The sequence below is a fragment of the Nothobranchius furzeri genome, chromosome 1 (genome assembly GCF_043380555.1).
Source record: "Nothobranchius furzeri strain GRZ-AD chromosome 1, NfurGRZ-RIMD1, whole genome shotgun sequence".
Lineage (NCBI taxonomy): Eukaryota > Metazoa > Chordata > Actinopteri > Cyprinodontiformes > Nothobranchiidae > Nothobranchius > Nothobranchius furzeri.
The window spans coordinates 99,208,491-99,229,964 of NC_091741.1; the positions used below are offsets into that span (position 1 = coordinate 99,208,491).

At 41.3% G+C, this 21,474-nt stretch overlaps 2 protein-coding genes across 2 annotated transcripts; one reads left to right on the plus strand and one right to left on the minus strand.

The window, feature by feature from the left end:
* Window positions 1-12,701: 12,701 nt before the first annotated feature.
* On the minus strand, window positions 12,702-13,601 carry LOC139070746 (cis-aconitate decarboxylase-like). Its single transcript, XM_070553539.1, has one exon. It carries the CDS (start codon window positions 13,599-13,601, stop codon window positions 12,702-12,704), a length of 900 nt encoding a protein of 299 aa, XP_070409640.1.
* A 1,744-nt stretch (window positions 13,602-15,345) lies between these two features.
* On the plus strand, window positions 15,346-18,971 carry LOC139070748 (uncharacterized). The gene is made up of 5 exons (XM_070553543.1): window positions 15,346-15,375; window positions 15,602-15,675; window positions 16,220-16,383; window positions 16,469-17,968; window positions 18,051-18,971. The coding sequence occupies exons 1-5, from the start codon at window positions 15,346-15,348 to the stop codon at window positions 18,152-18,154; spliced, it is 1,872 nt and encodes a 623-aa protein (XP_070409644.1). The 3' UTR covers window positions 18,155-18,971.
* Window positions 18,972-21,474: the final 2,503 nt, after the last annotated feature.

Below are 21,474 nucleotides of genomic sequence, written 5' to 3' on the forward strand. Positions count from 1 at the left end.
TAAATTGGCTTCACTGGAGGACTTGAATGATCAGTTACAGACTGAAGGCAGAGGGGAAAATTATCTCAGCCTGACCCAAACAAAGTCTTGTTATCCGAATCTGACGCCATGGCAGCCTTGTGGTGCCAACAAAAAAAAACCCACGAAGGAATGCAGACAGATGCTGTGAAAACCCGACCTACCCCCCCCACCACCACCATCTACCACCATCTACTCGACTAGAGTTCGCCTGATTACCAAAGCTCGCTTCTCAGGTGACCCAGTTGGAATAGGCTGTTTAATCTCTCTTGTTTCTTAGAAGACTTCTTTCTCTCTTCGATGCCATGACTATTATTGTCCCTAACAGACATCCATCCATCCATTCATCCACTTTAACATTCACATTTACAATATTATGTACAAACAATTAAATATATTTGTAGTATACATTATCAACCGATACAGGAAATTACTCACTTGTAACTGATGTCTATACTTTCCTCAGGTACCATAGTCTAGATAAGGAACAGCTGTTTGAAAAGAGACACAATGGTCTGTGAAAATTCCTTGTGGGGAAAATGTGGAATTTCTAGTTTCAGGTTGTTTGTTCTTCTGGCCTCGTGTTGCTCGGTCGTCTCAACCATATCTCAGACATCTCTTGTGTTGTTGAATGAGTTGAATCGGCTTTCTGAGGGGGTGGTTGACTTGACAAAGATTTCTATGACAGCATTGTCCCTTGTTCTTCTGAGTCACTTCACAGCAGATGTGAAAAACATCCTGTATCCGTAGGACTTTCCAACCACTGGGAGGAATTGGTGAAACGAGACTCCACATTGAAAGATGATAAACATTTTTTAATATGACACTGATTGGGTTAGACTTCATTTTAAAAACTTGCCTATGCAGCAAAACTGTTATGTAAGAATGTATTAGTAATCTGAATAGGCAATGTGTGAACTGATTGTGTTTTTCTATTAATTAGGCATTTCTAGATGTATTCAAAAATTATAAATAAAAGTCCCTGGAAGCTTCTTATAATTTTAAAGTTGAAGGGAACATTTCCACATGTTGCAGAGTTTTGAACAAATACTGAACATTACCGGTTGCTGGAGTCTGTTTGTTTAAAGAAAACTTTCGCTGTCACACGGAAAAGACAAAAGGGTTATTTTAACTATGCTTCTCATGTCAGTTCTCTTGTTCGCTCTTCCTTCTTCCATCTCAGGAACATTGCTAAGCTGAGTCCCATTCTGTCCTGCTCTGAACTTGAGACTGTTATCCACACCTTCATCTCCTCGCGCTTAGACTACGGCAACTCTCTTTTCACGTGTCTGAGCAGAACCTCCCTGAACCGTCTACAGGTGGTTCAGAATGCCTGTGCTCGGCTTCTGACCAAGTCCTCCAAGCACACCCACATCACCCCGCTTCTCCTCCAGCATCACCGGCTACCAGTCAACTTCAGGGTTCATTTCAAGATCCTAGGTCTGGTCTATAGGTCCTTACATGGACACGCACCATCTTACATTGGTGATCTTCTCAGTCCCTACACCCCCAGCAGGTCCCTGAGGTCCAGTGATCAAAGCCTACTGGTTGTGCAGTGGAACAAGCTAAACACCAAAGGTGACAGATAATTTGCTGCTGTGGTCCCCAGACTCTGGAACTCTCTCCCTTTGAGCTTGAGATCAGTGGACTCAGTGGTCTCCTTGAAAAAGCAACTGAAAACTCACCTGTTCAGGGAGGTTTTGGTGTGACCTTCACCACCCTCTCCTTGTTCTGCTCTTTCTACCTATTCCACCTTCATCAGTATCCACTGATTTCCCTCTTTCTTTTTTACTCTCTCTCTCTGTCTTTACACTTTTTAATCAAAATTGTCTATTATTTGCTCATTTTAAATATACCTATAATAATTTTCTAAATTCTTTTTATATTTTACTTTTTTTTTTTTGTTTTTTGAAGCGCCTCGTGATTTTTATCTTGAGAGGCGCTATAGAAAAGATCTTTTCTTCTTCTTTACTCATTCAGTAGAAAGACTGCAGGACAGTTTCACCTAAAACACTTTTAACTACTTAATATTTAATCTGTTATTGCAATTGGTAACTTAACAAGGAGAAGCGTTTCCAGGCTGAGGGATATTTGTTAGCAAATTCCTGTTGGAGGCTGGCGTAAAACAAATCTTGTAAATGGAAATGCTCCTGTAACTATAGATCCTCTCAAAGTTTCAGTCAAAGACCAAACAGAATGAGAAAAGTGTTTCACACGTGTGTTAGCTAATGGTTTCCAAGAGGAGGAAAGTCTTTGTCAGTTCCATAGATCTACTGAAAGGGAACCAGTTTTATTTTTCTGCAGCTTGTTTCCGAATGACACCGGTACTTGTGGGAAAGTGTTTACTGAAAACCGTAGGATTTCTGAAGTAGCAGTAAAAGAGCTGTGTTTGAGAACAGGGCCAGCCAGAAATCTCAGGGAGTCATTAAAACTTTATCATATTTGTGTTAGTGGTGACACATCATACATCAAAGCACAGTAAAAAATGACCATGAAATTTACATAAAAAATGGTGTAAATACACAACAGAAAAGTACTGTAATCTGAAAAACACATTTTCTGTTGTAATCACAGTAGATGTTTGAAAAATCAAAAACAATATGTTTATGTAATATTTACATAAGCAAAATTCTGATTAGCCAAACTTGACCAAAACTCATAACATTGTGGTTTATTAAAACAAGAATTACTTCCCAATTAATTCAGTTTCTAGCTGACTCTTGAACCGGCCAATTCAGGAACAAGCATCTTCCAGACATCGCTTTTGATATACAGTCAAAGCCTCTTTGCACACTGTAGGCTGACACAGCCAGACGGCTCTTTTAAGAGCCAAACATCCGCTACACACAGACACAGGAGGAGGAGAGTGAGCATGCGCTGACGGCCGATCACCGGATACACGGCAGCATTTGAACCTGATGGCAGCTCGTTAACAAACATCCACAAACAATTAAGACACATTTTCGCCTAATTTATTTACTGACAATGCAAAAAATAATCTGGTAAGTATAACTCACTCAATCTGGAGGTAAGTGAAGAAAATTCAGAAAGTTTACTAAATTATATTGACGAAGTTTTTGAGTTATTCGTCATGGGTCCGAAGAAATCAGCAGCTGAGGCTGAAACACCTGCTGGGACCAAGAGGAGCCCTCCTCAGGACTCGTCTGAGGCCTCATATCCCCGGAAGGACGTATTAGAATTATTAGATTCTATAGATAAACGGCTTCTGGGATTTGAGGGGCGACTTCATCTGCTCGAGGTTCTTCACCAGGAGTTTCAGAACCTCCGAACATCTATGGAGTTCAGTCAGGAACAGGTTGAGCGGCTCGCTGCTGAGAACGCGTCTCTGCGGGAGTCCGTTTCTTCCCTGGAAGAGGGAATGACGCGGATCACCCAGGACAACAAAACTCTGAAGGAGACGGTTTTGGACCTTCAGGCCCGTAGCATGAGGGATAATCTGGTGTTCGCAGGTCTGCCGGAGCAGACGGGAGGGGCGGAGAACTGCGAGCATACAATCAAAAACTTTCTCCAGACCGAAATGAAGATACCCGAAGAAACGGTACAAAAGATCACATTTCACCGGGTACATCGCCTTGGATCTAGACGAGTGGACAGCAGAAGACCTCGTCCCATCGTGGCTAAATTTGAACATTTTAAGCAGAAGGAGCTTGTTAAAAGTCACGGAAGAGAGCTCAAAGGGAAAGATTTCAGTGTGAATGATCAGGTCCCGAAGGAAATTCTGGATCGGCGCAGAGTCCTCTTTCCGCTGCGTAAAAAGTTTATCCAGGATGGGAAGAGGGCTGTCATCTCGGTGGATACGCTTTATGTGGACAATAAGCTTTACAAGGAGCGAGGAGTGACTGACTGGCTGTATTAGCCCAACATCAGGTCAGACATTTATTATTCTTATCAGGATTCACTGGGTTTGATCACGTCAGGATTAAACAACTGCTAAATCCGTTTTCTAGATGATAAGATCACCTGTTCATCACCACCATACACCCCATCACCTCCTCTTTTTAGTTCTTTCTTCTTTTTTAACCTGTATCTGTACTTTCCCTTCCTCTTTACCTGCTTCTGTACCTTTACACCTGTATGGCACAACCACACAACTTTCCAACACTGCGTCAGACTCGACACACACACACACACACACACACACACACACACACACACACACACACACACACACACACACACACACACACACACACACACACACACACTCACACACACACACTGACAGGCAACAACATTAACATCCATTACTGTAACAGAACAATGGTTATGATGGGGCAGTGTGATACAAGAAGCTTCTCAAATCTCTGCTGGGAACTTTCCAGTAAACATATTTTTGCATCTATGTTTTTTTTTCAGTTCCCTCCCTGCAATCCCAAAACATGTATTTTAGAGTAATTAGGAGTCTAATTTAATCTATGATCATGTCTCTGTGTCAGCTCTGTGTTATCCTGTTGTTCAGGTGTTATTCGTCTCTCTCCTGGTTAATACTGGTATGAGCTCCGTGACTCTGAACTGGGCAAAGTAAGGACAGAAAATAGCTCTGAACATTTTTCACATTAAACTGGTCAGTGAGTCATTTGTAAGTTTCATAGTTAAACAGCCTGGAAGTGTACGCCACCACATTTAAAACAGCTTTTATTTTCAGTTAAAATTAGATCACATTTACAAAAGTAATAATAAAAAATTATACAATAAATAAAATATATTAATATAATGTATTTTGTAAAATGTATTTAACTTTCTGTAAAGTTTAGATACACCTTCAAATAACAGGTAAGTTCAGTCGATTTCAAATGAAGACTTTTTAAATTTTATTTAGTTTCAGTTGTTGGCTTTTTATGACATAATGAGTACTTTTTTATACATACATGTACATTTATTGAATTAAAGACAGATACATAAACAAATACTATTTTAAGTACATTAAACAGCTTTTAAATGTCACTGAGATCATCTAATATAAAGTATATGTGTTTCACTAGGCTCTGTGTGCTCATGGTAAAACACCAGCAGTCATTAATAAATACAAAGGTTAACAAAGAAATTATAATTTACTTGAACACATGAATGTAATGCCTCTTAATCCCCTGGAAAACGTTACATTTTACTTTCCACATCTAAGCATGTTCACGGCTTATTTACGTTATGAAACAAGATCCACTATAAATGTAAGAAAGTGCTTTTATGTTTGTAACAAAGCTACTTTTTCAACCATATAAAACAGCAGGGTTGTTTATATGTTTCAGAGACAATTCAGTTCATCATCATAGTTAGTAACTTAAATCACTGAGATGGTGATAAACACAGAAAAGATTTTGATGAACGACTGCTGCCAGCCACATGGTTGATCCTTCATGAGCTTTTGTTGGAGAAATGATTGAACTGGTCTTCTCCACAAGCCAACATTGTTGCATGAAACTTCCTGGGTCGATCAGGATCCTAGCAGCAGAACCAATCAGAAACATGATTATATAAAGAAGGTCAGACGTTCTAAAATACCCTGAAGAGATTAGTCTCTTCTCTCTTGTAGCTCTGCTGGAGTTCAGCCATCTTTGTTAGAGCGTCTCACTGCTGAAGCCTCTGAACTGTTTAGATAACTAATCAGACAAAGAAAAGATCAGTTTTGGAAACATTCATTCAGTCTTTATCTCATAAATGTAACAATAAATCCTGCCATGCCCAGTTTTCCCAACTGGTTTTTGAGAAAAGACCAATAAAACACCCACTACCTCCCTGAATTTAATTATAACGGAAAAGCCACTAAATTGTTTTAAAACTTTCCTGTCATTTAATTATAACACATGCACAAAATAAAAACTGTTGTTTCTTTTAAAAAGAAAACATGATAAAACTATAGAAATGAGTATTTTCAGGTGCAAATCTAAACTTTTCTTCTAGGCTACAGTGACAGCAGAAAACAGCTGGTTCTGTCCGTACCTGTCTGCTCAGTCTTTTCTCGTGTTCTGAGTCTGGACTCAAACACACGAGGCTCAGATTTTATACTCGCCGGCATCCTCTGGAAACGCCCGCTCTTATGCCAGCTGGAGTCATGTCACATATTTCCAGTAAGACAGAATCGAAGAGGAGAATCCGTGCAGTGATGTATCTATTGTTACAACATTCTGGTGTGTGGAGCCTATTCAAACATTTTTGTTCTCTCAGGTAACGAGAAATCTTTTGTTTTAATCAGCTGTGTTCTTTCCGAGTGTTGACTTCCCGCCCTTTTTCTGTACAAGGAAGCAAGGGGCTTGTACGTTTGCTTTGGTCAGAAGAACTCAGGATGACATCATCAGAAACTTGTCTGAATGATGACAGCACACAGGGCAGAACAATAATCAGATGAGATTATTATCAGATGTTGCTCAGGAGAAAATAAAGTCTTTTTTATGGAGAAGTGAAAATAAAACAAAACAAATGTGAGAAAGACTAAAGTAACTGGGAAATGACTTTCTTCCTTTCCTGTCCAGAGCTTGGGTGAACGTTCAAACCCTGCAGCTACGTCTTCACATGAGTGCCTTTAAACAGATGACAGACTTTACCAAGAGACCAAATATTAATGTTATGCTTTTCTTTTCAGAAGTGTTGTTAGACTTGAGTTCAACTCAAACCTGAAGGATTAACCAGTAATTTACAGGCAACAACGAACAGTAGAACACCAGTCAGATGGAACAGAACTTACAAACATAAATCTGACACAATTAGTTAGTTTGTTCAGGTAAAGATGTAAAAGAACTTTTAAAGAAGGCCGAAAAAGAGTTAAATGTCCTCAAATCTTGGTTTGATGTAAATAAATTATCACTGAATATAAAAAAATAAAATTTAAAATTCAAATTCAAATTTTATTCGTCACATACACATTCATACACAGTACGAAATGCAGTGAAATGCCTTACACAACTGCTCGTGACCTAAGAGTTGAAAATAAAAAAAACTGTACTGTAGATAAAAAGGACGACACATGATGGACAGTAGTTCCAGATTTGGTGTGCAGGAGCGTGTCAAAGGAACAACGTTCGCACTGTTGCACCAATTGTTGTTCACCATTAAACACATGCCGCCTCCCCTTGACTTCCCTGAGTCCCGTGTCCTGTCCATGCAGTGAACCGAGAAGAACTCGGCCGGCTGGATGGCGTAGTCCGGCACCGCTGGGGTCAGCCATGTCTCAGTGAAGCAGAGGAGATTGCAGTCCCGAATGTCTCTCTGGAACTTTATCCTGGCCCTGAGGTCATCAAGCTTGTTCTCCAGTGACTGGACGTTGGCGAACAGGATGCTAGGCAGAGGTGTGCGGTGTGCACGGGCTCTCAGCCTGTTCCTGGTGCCGGCACGTTTCCCTCGAGGCCACCGCTTCACGTCGCGTCTGTTGTTCTCCCTCAAGATCTCACTCGGCCAGCTCAGATCCGGAGTCAAAAACCCCGAACTGTGAGTATATTGTACACCAATAGAAACAAGAGTGGCACTGTCATACCTAATGTACCCAATGGTGATTAATTTAACGATTTAAGAACGCAAAAACAAACTTTGAAAAAACCAAAACAAACAAAGAGGTGGTCGGAGCAATCGTGACGGCAGCCGACCTCACGGCGCCATCTTGGAGGCGTTGTGATTGACTCTAATCTATTCTGGCAACATCATTTAAATTATATAAAAGGAAAAATTGCAAAATCTTTGGGTCTATTATATAAAGTGAAAGACAGGCTAAACTATAAGGCCTTACGTTTAATATACTGCTCACTAATACAACCTTACATGTCATATTGCATAGAAATATAGGGTTCAACTTTTAAGACATATAAATTAAATTAAAACTATACAAAAGAAAACTATTCGAGTTATAAACTAGTGCAATTATTATGCTCATAGTGATCCGTTGTTTTTAAAATCACAGATTATGAAAATAGAAGATCTAAATTATTATAAAATAATGCAATTCATGTTTAGAGCAAAATTATCGTTTCTGCCAGAAAATATGCAAATGTTTTTTTGAAAAGAGTGAAAGTAAATATGATTTAAGAGGTATATGTATGTTTGTTGTACAAACAGCTAAAAAGGGTATCAGAAGGAGATGTATCTCTGTAATGGGAGTAAAATTTTGGAATGAAGCTAAAATAGAATTTAAATTAGCAACTTCACTTTCAGTTTTTAAAATACTTATCAGTAAAAATATTTTTGAAGAGTACTAATTTGATGTTGGTGGATGGGATTGTGTTTTCTTTTTATCTTTTTGGTTATTGGCACATTGAGGGAAACTGAAAAATTGATTTGTAAGTAGGTTAGGCAATTCTATAAGCTTTTGCTTCTGCCTAAACCTGTTCAGCTATGAGATACTAAAATAGATACTATATACACATATATGAATGTATACGTTGTGGAGGAATGGAAATATATGTATCTATTTGTATGATATGTTACTGTTTACATTAATTATTTTTATGATGACTGAATAAAATATATCATTCATTCATTCATTGGAACAATTACTCACAGAAACATCTACTAAACCATGAAGACACAAATATACGTACTTTAACTGAAGCAAGAAGGTAAAGGTCACAGTTCGCTAAAATGTTCGTTTTACCGCGGGAGTCGAAAAGCAATGCTCTGGCACATCGCGTCTGAAACAAACGCTTGGTCACCCGTAATCAGTTTTAGATGCTTTTGGGTGTGAGAACGTGTTGCAGATAACCTCAAGGCAGCTGTTAAAAGACATCTACACAAAAGAGATGAAGCTGTTTTGTTGAGATTTATGAGGAAAAAATTCCCAACAGGAAGTTGGGACTAACTAACTAACTAACTAACTAACTAACTAACTAACTAACTAACTGATTAAAAACATCTGTAGAACATTTGTAGCGACAGTGGCAGAGGAGTTGAGTGTCCGCCCCATAACCAGAGGGTTGCAGGTTCAACTCCCATCTGTTGCAGCCATTGTGTCTGCTTTCACCTTCAGGAAGCCACAGGAGGGCACTAGGGAGATGCTAATCACAGCTCCCTCTAGGAGCTGCTGTGGCAGGTGTGTTTTCCACACACCTGCACTCCATTTTACCAACTACAACCAGGAGGATAAAAGGAGAGGAGGCCATACCCACCTTCCTAATCTTCATAACTGGCCTCCTCATCTCCTGAGATCCTCCTGTGCTCCAGTTAACCTCCATCATTACCATCATCATCCTCAGCTACTGTGTCTCCTGTCCACCCTCCAGCATTATACCATAAGCTGCATCTCATTCTTCTACCCAGACTCCATTCAGAAGTTCCCTACGGTTCACCACCTGCTCTACAGTTACCCATCTCTGGCCCTCACCTACTCTAGCACCACTGCAGCTCCACCTCTTTTATGCTGATGATCAAAGGGATCTCCTGACCGCAAAGCGTAGTGAGCGTTTCGATGCTGCATCAGTGAGGTGAAATCACCACAGCACACGATGAGTGGAGTGCATCAGGAACGATTAAAAGACAGAATACCAGAGGATTTAAACAGATACGAATGATCATGTGTTAATAATAATGTTTTGTTGAGCCACTTTGTGAATGTATCGTGGGCCGGACGCAGCGCGCGCACCAACGATCAGCACTCTGTGTCCTCTCCGCTCAACAGAATCCCGCTACGCTGAGAGTCCATAAATATTGTAATAAAGGTAGAAACTGGATCTTTCCCTGAAAGATATAGACCCCATAAGTCGATCCCTGCTCCTGGATGAAAAACAGGACACTTTATTCCATGTGGGAAACCCTGCCGGACGTCCCAAACAGAGAGTGAAAAGTGGACATGTCCGGGGAAAAGAGGACGTCTGGTCACCCTATTTAATACGTCATTCTGTGGAGCTTTTCTGATCTGATGGATCACCACAAAAGCCTGAGAGATGGTGGACAGAATCAGCCCAGACTCACAGTTGAAGTTCAGGGGAAGGGCAGAAACATGGAGACACAATATAAATTGTTATCACATTTTTGGCTGTTTCCCTTTGGTTATTCCTTTAACACAGTATATTGTAAATGCAAAGGACTTCACATCTTTTTAGGCCATGTTTAACTGTTATGAATCCTGGGCTCCTGCACCTTGAATGGCCCAGTCCTGCTCCCTCCATGCCATTCAGGACCTTGGACAGGTCCTCATCAGGCTGGCCTCCACCTCTGCCCACCTTCGCTGTCCCAGCTGCATACAATCAACTAATGAAGACCGATGGTTTAAAGGACTGCAGCTTTCAGTTCTCGTGGAGAGACTTGCAGCTTAACACCCTGTTTTCCTCTCCTTGGTGTGGATCTTTGTGGACTTACGGTTTCGATTTGGATGAAAAACTTTTATGATTGTGATAATTAGAATAGATAGTTCTTTTCGTTTAATCCTCAAATAATTATTAGCCGTTTTCGTTTAGTGATCCATTTTTTGTCTGCTCTAGTGCTTGAATGTCAGTTCATTTCAGCCTTAGAGCTCGCTTTAAGTGTTGCTAGTAGGAATAATATTTATCATAGTGTAGCGTTATGAATATGCCATTTCTGCCCTTAACAGCTGCCCTTTGACACAGTGACAGTGTGCATAAATTGCCAAGGTCGTGCGCTTGCTTCTGATGTTTACATTCCAGCAAAGAAGACAGAGGAAGGACGAAGAACGCTTTTCATTAGTTAATCAAAGAACTTTATTTTTAATAAAACTAATCAAAACAACTGTTGGTCAATAATAATCAGGTGACCGATCTGTGAAATCACAATGTTATGATTTATGTGTTTAATGAATAACAGGACATTGTTCACTCATCCAATCAGAACTTCCTTTCTGATACGTGGCAGAGTTCTGTGGTGTTTAGTTAATCTGTCTACTCCGATGCGCTGGGAACCATAAACAACTAAGCTTAATAAAACAGAACAACGCCATTTTAATTTAGTTCAACGGAGTTTCAACGCAGTTCTAACCAAGTACTCAACCAGCTCTCAAATCCGTCTGATGTCCATCATTGCTAAGTGCAGTACAGACTGGCCAGCTGTATTTTCTACTTTTAAGCTGAGAACTGTCAAGCTGGAAAATTCTGTTGTTTTATCAATAAGACGACGGTTCCTTCAGAATAAAAGCTGAACTCTCTGACCCAAAAAGGGGTGGTCTCTACGTGACGCTGAAAACCTGCCATTGTACCGGGAGACGATCCATAGACTGGTTTGTCGTGCTGCCGACGCTGTTTCACCAGTTCCAGCATCAAGGAGGGTCCGAGGACCTGGCATCCGGATATAACACGGAGGTCTCCGCACGGTACGTAGATCGGCATAGATAGGGTCTCATGTCTTCCTCCTGAAGTCCCTCATCGGTCAGTTAGGAGCGAACAACATCTCGCACTCAGACTCGCCTCCACCAGATGGAGATTCTGAACTGACACACACACCGTTTGTCTCAGGTGTTTTGAGTTTTCTCCATCGCCTTCGTTAGTTATATCCGAGTGTAATTGCGTTTTGACATTTTTCCAGTCAAGGACTGAGTAATTGTGTTAGCCCTGTGTTAATAAAAATACATTTTATTTACACTCCCCCTTTCTCCGCACCAGTATGTTACCCCTCTACCACAATGTCTAACAACATCAGGGTTTGTAACATTAACCCTGAAGTTTCCATTGATATTAACTAGGCCCTATAAAAATAAAAATGTTTTAAGTCTAGTCTTAAAAGTAGACAAGGTGTCTGCCTCACGGACAAAAGCTGGGAGCTGGTTCTACAGGAGAGGAGCCTGATGGCTAAAAGATCTGCCTCTCATCCTATTTTTAGATATTCTGGGAACCACCAGTAAACCTGCATACTGAGAGCAACGTGCTCGGTTAGGAACGTATGGAACAATCAGGTCACTGATGTATGATGGAGCTTTATATGTGAGAAGAAGGATCTCAAAATCTATTCTGAATTTAACAGGCAGCCAATGTAGGGAAGCTAACACAGGAGAGATATGATCTCTTTTCAATTCTCATCAGAACTCCTGCTGCAGCATTTTGGACAAGCTGAAGACTTTTAACTACATTCTGTGGACTTCCTGAGAGTAATGAATTACAGTAATCCAGTCTTGATGTAATAAATGCATGAATTAGTTTTTCAGCATCACTCCTGGAAAGGATGCTTCTAATCTTAGCAATATTCCAAAGGTGAAAAAAGAAAATCCTACAAACCAGTTTAACGTGAGATTTGAATGACATGTCCTTGTCGACGACACCACACACACACACACACACACACACACACACACACACACACACACACACACACACACACACACACACACACACACACACACACACACACACACACACACACACAGGTGACTTTATGACCATGTGTTTTACATGTTTAAAACACTTTATTATGTACACATTTTGAGAAAAGGTTGCAGGAAACACATTTTCATAGATTAACAATATTAATATAAAAACAGGCATTAAACAATAAATATGACTCACACACATGAGTCATGTTTTTATCTGAATTTTGTTACGATAAAAACAGAATTCAATACCAAAAGACAATCTTGAACAATAGAGGAAACATCAGCTTGAGGTAAACTCCAGAGGAAAAACATGACAATGTGTTCATTTCCAGTCTACACTAAGCAGATCATTTCAGAACATTAATATAAAAATAATATTATTCTTATTTCTATGCTGAAGGATTGTTGGGTTATTGTTCAGTGTAATTGATCACTGCAGCTGTGAGAGAAGAGCTCCACAATCATCCAGCCTGTCCAGCTCCTCCACCACCTCCACCAGCCGCTCCACCTTCTCTGATGGCAGCACCACCTCTGCGTTGCTTCTGAACTTCTTCCTCAGGCTCTCAATTGTCAGCGGGTTGCGCCAGTGGCCGTAGAAGGTGTCACAGCGGCCCTTCAGGATGTCTCCTCCAACTAGAGTCACCTGGACTTCTCCGTACATGCGGTTGAAATTGGCGGGGTTGTCCTCAGGATGCTCCATGCGAACACGGCTCAGCAGGAAGTGCAGCTCTGGGCGGCTCATGGCGGGCGGGCTGAAGGACTGCACGGTCACCTCACCGTCCAGCAGAGCGCTGCAGGCGTTAAACTGGAAGGAGTGGCGTGCCTCGTGCTCTGACTCGGGAAAAGGCCTGTTGATGTATTTAGACTGGGGGACTCTGAGCAGGATGTCCTGGACGTGATGTGGGGACACCTGTCCTAGACCATGTCCCACAAGGAGCTCATGGACCGCAGCTGCAGCATCAGCTACCCAGTGCATCCCCAGATGGGCAGGAAAACGCTTAAAAGCCATGTCCTGCTCCTCTAACAGGAACACATGTCCACCATCATCAGGTGACTCTAAAGGCTGAGGAACATAATCTTCATAAAAGGCGCTGAAGCCCGCCACTCCTGCAACAGCATCCAAGACCAGAGGACTGGCCTCTAGGCCTCTGGAGGCCAGCAGAGCAGCTTCAAGCCCCAAACGAGAGGCGTTGCCGATGTGAAGGGGCTTGGACTGAGTGGCAGCATTAGCCATCGGAGCTCCAGCTAGAGAAGCTGCTATAGCCAAGGCATGACTGCACTGAGACGGATCCAGAGACAGGAGACGAGAACAGGCTGCTGCACTTCCCATAGGACCCACCACAGTGGGAGGATGGAACCTGTTCACACACACACACACACACACACACACACACACACACACACACACACACACACACACACACACGCACGCACGCACGCACGCACGCACGCACGCACGCACGCACGCACACACACACACACACACACACACACACACACACAGTTCAGTTAGGACATTTATTCTGTTGTAACTGAAACAATCACTGATCTGCATCACCACTTAAGAACGTTTCTATTGGTTGAATCTTTAGAACAAGATGAATTGATTTAACTCGTTTCAGGTCACCTGAGTTTCTAAAACACCCACCAGATGAAGGGTTTGGTTTGTGCTAATTCTGTTAACGTTACACCAAGAGCCCCTGCTGTTCCTACAGTAAGCATCATTACACTGACATCACTAAAACGGCCTCTTACACCTCAGTGCTGAGATCAGCACAGTCAAACAAGGACGTCTTTAAACGAACGTGTTCATGAAGATCGTGCTAAAACCAGACTTTCTGGTTCAAGCTTGACTTGTGCTGTGAGGCACTGACTGAAGCTGAAAGGAGTCAGAATAATAACTTTTTCTGTGAGGGTCATAACTAGATCAGAACCCAGCTATTTCTGTATCCTAACCCTGTGGTCTTTGGGAGCCACGCTGCACCAACAGCTGAGAAAAGCTGTTTATACAAAATGTTTCCACTGATGTTTATGTGGTTATTTATATATGGTTGTTTTCCACTTATGTTTCTCACCGCTACTCCATTAACGAAAGCTGCCAGTGTTGGGGAGAGTCTGATCCCTCTGCGTCCGTACACAGAGCTGATGTGATCCGGAGCATACATGTGCTAAGAACAAACACAGCAACAACCCTACATTCACTCATCTGTTCTGGACATATTTGGGTTGGACCTGACTCAGACTTTCACTTTGCCTCACCTGGCAGAACTGAAGAGCCAGCTCAAACACATCTGTCCTGCTCCCTATCAGTCCGACCCCGATGCTGTCCAGCACCATCATTTTGCTGCGATAGAGCACAACCGGAGACAAATGCTGAGGCTTTATTTCACTGATGAACTTCCCAAAACTGGCTGTGACCGTATCTTCTGGGGCTGGGTGCTTCTGGACTGCAGGAATGAAAAGATAAAAGTTGATTAATAAAGGTTATTAATTAAGGTTATTATTATTATTATTTTTAATCAAAGTCAGCATATCTGTTCACCCTCCACTGCAGTGTTATGCAGTCTTCTGGCAGCCCGCACTGGTCTGATGGTTTTCTTTGGGACAAAACATAAATCAGAACAAAGCATTTCAGTTATTTTTCACATCTCAGGATGACTACAGGCTGATGAGTTCCTGCATTTACTTGTTCACGTCTTTAATCTAATGTTTGTGTTTGAAAGAGCCAGTGTAGAGGTGTAACAGGTGTTTCCCAGCATGAGTGTTCTCCTCAACAATTAGCAGGAGTTATTTTATAGTTCCCTGCCTTGGCCGCACTACAAACCTCTACTTTTAGATATTTTTATGACTTCTTTATTTGAAAAGGACTTAAAACCATCACTTTTAGAGTCTGAAAACTGACTAAAAGCATAAATATGTCTGTAATCTTACCTGTAGCGTGGAGAACATGACTTCAAGTTTCTGTCACAATGATCTTGTTTCTTGTTTCTCTTGGATGCAGCAGCTGAGCAGTGAAGGATGCTGATGCTTTTGTGGCTGAAAATCCACCTGCCTTATATAGTCCAGGACTTACAATGACCGGAAACACCAAAGGAGCAGGAAGGGCAGGTTCCTTTTGCAATCCTGCATCACATCAGAATGAGGCTTTTCCACCCGGGTCATTATCTGTGGTGTAACGTTCACCATCATCAATAGCCTTGAGGGGGAGGAAGGAGAAAGAAGGAGGAAAAGCCACTTTTGTGTAAAGTGAAAGGCAGTGATGTCACCTGTAAGTATGCTGCTGTGTGACAGAGTGGGGAATTCTCAGTAACTCCTCCTTTACACAAACAGATCATATTTAAGGCAAACCTTCGTCCCTCCTTCAGCACAACTCAGCTTTCCATCAGTCTGAACAACTTCAACAGGTAAAACTTTGTTCTTTCTTTTATTGCTGACAGGAGTAAATATTTTGTTTCTGCATGTCACCCATCAAAAATCCTTAAACCTGTAGCTAGATTATTATATACTCTGCTTTGTAGATTGAATCAGACCTAAATCTGCATAAAGGATGCTCCCTGACAAGAGCTTATTTATAAATATTAAAACTATTATTGCAATATCCTGTAGTTTTTCAACAATATGAAAATAACAGTAATGTTAGGGGTATTATTCTATTGATAAAATTGTTTTCATTTAGAATAAATTCTTCCTCTTCAGAGAGCCTGTTAGAGGAGCGTCGTAATAAATGACTTTTACATTAGTTACATGACAAGAGTGGCTCAGCCTACTTATGACAGGCAAGGACCGTTTTATGTTATATTATATTATATTATATTATATTATATTATATTATATTATATTATATTATATTATACAGTCATATTAAAATTCATATATAAATGTTGTTGTTGAGGATTACCGTTTTAGACTTTTATCATATGTTACCTGTACTGACTGGATTGTCTACAGAAACACCATGGCAGCCTCAGACGGTTTTCCTGCCAGTTTCTATGGAGAACCAGGAGTGTTAGGAATGTTATCCAATGGGATCAGCGCATTCCTTGTACTTCTACAGAACTTCAGCACAGCTCACACCGGCATTAAACCAGTTGGAGTGGAGAACATACTTGCAGGTAAAACTCTTGACATAAAAACAAATATCTATTCATATATAAACCTGTGAAGGTGGCTTACAGCAGTTTCTAACACTTCTTCCAGGTGTTCATCTCATCCTGATTGGTGGTTTGTGCCAGCTGGTGGCTGGACTGCTCTCCTTTAGAAAGTACGATCACCTGAGTGGCACTGCCTTCATCGGCTACGCTGCCCTTTGGGGTAGCTATGGGGCGACCAGAATCTACTATGGTGCTTTATTTAACAATCAGACTATACCATCAGTGTCAGAGCACATGTTCAATGGTTCAACCACCAACATCATGGTCAACACTTCTCTTCAAAACTCAACACAGTGCCACTTATGTGTGTCCATAGAAGAGTCAGCCATTGCTGGTCTGATCCCTTATATCCTTCTGTCCTTTATCCTGGCATTTTGCTCTGCCACGGTCAACTACATCATGCCTTTTGTTTTTGGAGCCATCACGGCCACTTTGATCTTTGAAGCAGCAGCTCTGGTGACAGGTCCTTGGGCTCTGGTGGTCTCTGGGGTTCTGGAGCTGCTCATTTTGATCTTTGCCATCTACGGTTCAGCTGCTCTACTCATCAAAGGGCTGACTCAACGTCTAGTTCTTAAAGGCTTTGGGACCCCCCTCTTTAATGTTCTCCTGCTAGGAACCACCAACTCAACAGGTGCTCAGAAACCTGGTCAAGAGAAGAAGAAGAACACAAAATATGCAGAGCCCATGGCCTTGGGTTTCTTCTGTGACTCTATTGCTCCCTTCATCGTTGCCTTCTACAGCTTTGGGTACATGAAATCGTTTGGTTTAGGAGTTGCATGGGTATCAATCATCTCAGTCGCCCAGCTGTTCTCCAGCTACTACGCTCATTTGCGCCAGGATAGCTACCACACTACAAAATTTGGGATTCATGCCATGTATTGGCTGATCAAGGCTTGGGATGAGTTTGTGGCATCTGCCCTGATTGTGGAGCACAGTCAAGTTGTTGCTGGTAGGGAAGCCATGGTGGGAGACTGGTTCTTTGTGGTGGCCGGCTTGGTGCTCTGTGTGGGAAGCCTGAACATGGACACTCTGGAGCTGATCCACAACTTGCTCTTTGTTCTGCTCACAGTCTCAACAATCCCCCAGATCCCCCTGCAGGGTTACTACATCTTCTTTGGTGTAGCCTGCTCTCTCTTCACTGCAGTCTCAGTCTACGGTACCTTCTCACGCCTCATAAACACCATCGCAGAGAAGTCTCTAATCCCTGTGGGACCACAGCCGGTCTCCTCCGAGCAGCTGAAGAGAGCTCTGATGTGTAGAAGATCTCAACAGGGAGAACAAAAAGAGCTGCCCAACAGTGACCAGGCCTCAGATGCTCTGTTTTATCTCACCAACGGGGTTGCAGCACTTTCAGCTCTTCAATCAGAAGTGTCAAGTGGGAACCCTTCATTCCTTCATCTGACTGTCCCCTGGGTCCTCATCTCTGGAGGCATCATTCAGACCTATGTCAGCAGGCTACAAGTCACCGGAGAGGGCCGGTTTGGATCAGTCATCTCATCCATCTACGTGGTTGTATGGGCAACATGGACGTGGTTTCGATTTGCAGGTATGTCAGCATAAAGTATGAGCAAAATACATTTTTCTGACTGATTTGAACAATATTCTCATCAGGAGTTATTGTTCTACAGGTTTTCAGCTTCAGCTCCCCGTCCTGGCAGCCTATGGATTCACAGCTGGAGGCGTTGCTTTACTGGTCATTAATGCCTTCCTCATGCTGATTGGTAAGGTCTAGTATCTGCTTTCAGCGCTGGAAATCACAGTTTTTATTCATTCATAATTTTGTACTTTTGTTTCTTCTATTAGCTGCTTATAGGAACGTGGTTCTGATGTTTCTAACAACAATCATGGAGGTTGTTCTTGTCTGCTTCCTTCTCTCCACCCTGCACAGACTTCCATACCAACTTGAAAGTGAGTTAAAACCGCCTGTTATAAACTTTATGTATTTACGATACTGACTCTCATCAGAACAAATAAAGTCTAACATCCAGAAACGATGTATTGCAGTTGCCATGCTTGCATTGGTATCCATCATTTGCTTTTATGGCACCTTGGCTTCACTGATGAACTGCATCTTCTCACAAAGAGTGATCCCAATGGGTCCTCCCATAATAAAGGTAATGACTGAAGTTTAGATTGACCTACCTTTAAGAATCAGCATGAATAATTAATAAAAATGTGTGTGTGTGTTGTTTTAGGAAAAAGTGAAACAGGAAGCTTGTGACGAGCCGTCCTGTCCGGTGGCTAGCTCGCGTCTCACCAGCGGTCTGTTGAAGATAGCTCGACTTCTCGAGGACGGGGGTGTGTGTGGTATTCCCACAGATACTGTGTACGCTCTGGCTGCTTCCTGCAAGAATCCTCAGGCGATAGAAAAAATCTACAACATTAAAGTAAGAAGATAGAGGAGGCTTGTTTAACAGCAATATACATTTTCATGAAGTCACCATCTTGTTGAATTGGACCTTTTGCAGGACAGACCTGCAGAGAAGCCTATATGCATTTGCATCTCCAGTGTGGAACAGCTGGTTGCAGCCAGGCCTCCTTTCAGCCCTCTGCTGTAGGAGTTCATGAGGAATGTGTATCCTGGAGGCATCAGCTGCATTGTCAGCAAAGGAGACTGGCTTTACAGACTAGGTCAGCAGTGTAGAGTGTTTGAATGTTGAGTGGCAGAATTCTGTATCAGTATTCAGTTTTTACGTGAACTTTAACCTCATTTCTGTAGGAGTTGGACCTGCTTATGACCGTGTTGGTACCAGAGACAGCATCATGATCCGTGTCCCAGACCACACCGTGACCTGCCACCTATGTGACATCACTGGACCCCTGGCCATAACATCAGCCAATCCCAGTGGAGAATCAGACAGCACCCACCACAGCATGGTCATTAAGTAAGAGTCTCCTCAAAGAAGTTTAATGCAAACTAACAAACAACACATCTCTAAAACTTTTAGCACCATACACTAATTACTGTTTCAAACTGCTTCTTTTGCTGCAGTCGACTGGGACACAAGATCCAAGGAGTACTTTGTGATGGTGACTCGAATGAAGTAGTTGCTTCAACTGTGGTCAACTGCCTGAGGATTGATGAAGGTAAGGGGCCATGATTTCTTCCTACTGGGGCTGTTTAAGGTCAAGTTTCTAACTGAAGCTCTTCTAACCTTCGTTCAGGAGTCATCACCATTGTGAGAGAAGGCTGTGTCCCTGCTATCAAAGTCCAACAGATCTTTGACAGACTGAAGAACTCCATGATTTGAGTGTCTCTTAGCGAAGACTGTCTACCTGGCTGATCACGTTCAAGTTAACTTGTCTAACCCAAGCTGTGCTTTGCTTTTCATACTGACAAACAGCAAAAGAGGGAAAAGAAAACTAAAGATGTGTGTTTATATGGATGTAACTTTTGTGTCTTAGTGGATGCATAGATAGATGGCTAATTCAAAAGTCATCTTAAACTGCATGAAGTCCACAATGTTTTGCATTATTTATATATTTATTGTTATATTTATTTTCAAAATATATCAACACAAACACTTTGAATGTGTAAATAAGTATTTATGTTTTTTTAATTTATAATGTTTGAACTCACTGTAAAACAGAATGTCTTTGTGTGGTTTCTGCATTGAAGCGCTCTCATGCATTAATTTATTTGTGCAATAAAAATAACTAAAGTTTATTAAGGCTTGCATCTTTAAATAATTACTAAATGTTTTCTAGATGAATGCATTCTCTCCCTCAGTACATCTTTATTCAGATCTTCAGATAAAACAATAACAACAATGGTGTTTAAAAGCTTGACATAAATAGATATATTTTGAACAATTACTAATTAAACACTTGACAGCATCTAGTTATTTGTCAGAGGTCATTAGCAGCTCAAGAACTCTGAAACAATTCAACCATCTAACTTTGTTATGAGCTCTTTAAATATGGGGATCCCTTGTTTAATCAATACATTTGCAGTGGTCTCTAGTAGTAATGAAGCCTTGTAAGTCGTACTCTGGGGAAACAGAGCTCAGGAACAGTTTCAGGAAGTAGAAATGAGCCACATCAGAGTTGAGGATTGGCCTGAAGTAGCTAATGCTAACGGTTAGCTTAGACTGTTGGATACCCTAAACCAACAACAGCCTTCCCTGTCGTGAGTCAAGATAGACGAGTCCATGAATGCTACGTGACATTATCTCTCTCTCTGTCTCTCTCTCTGTCTCTCTCTCTCTCTGTCTCTCTCTCTCTGTCTCTCTCTCGCTCTCTCTCTCTCTCTCTCTCTCTCTCTCTCTCTCTCTCTCTCTCTCTCTCTCTCTCTCTCTCTCTCTCTCTCTATATATATATATATATATATATATATATTTATTCATATACATGTATATATATATATATATATATATATATATATATATATATATATATATATGTATATATATATATACACTGTATATGGATGTGTGTGTATATATATATATATATATATATATATATATATATATATATATATATATATATATACATATATATATAATCTTTTCTTTTCTTTCTTTGAATATATATATTCACTTCTTTTCCGGCACTCGCAGAGAACAGACGCTTCTCTTTTTGCTCCCTTATCTTTTTTCCCAAGGCTCTTTGTCCTGTCTACCCAAAGACAGTTTCTGAAAAAACCTTTTATTTATTTTTTTTTATTTTTTTATTTTTTTATCGTGTCCTGTCTGGCTGTGAAGCAAGCAGAATTGATGTCTGAATGCTGGTGACAAGCCTTACAGTTTATTCTCAGGTGGAGCATCAAAGCATTTGCTTTTAATGTCACGCCTGATACTTAAAACTTTATTGTTATTGTTGTTGAATGCTTTGTGATTCCGACCAGACACGGAGACAGAGGTGAAAGAGAGAGGAAAAGAAAAGGTGGGGAGAGAGAGAGAGGGGGGAGGGGGGTGGGGGGTGGGGGAGGGGTAGGGGGGGTTCCACAAAAACAAACCATAATGAACAAGAGTCTGCTTCCAGACCTGCAGAAAAAAGATAAAAAAAAAAACAAAGGGACACAAAAAAAGGGACACAACAACAATACAA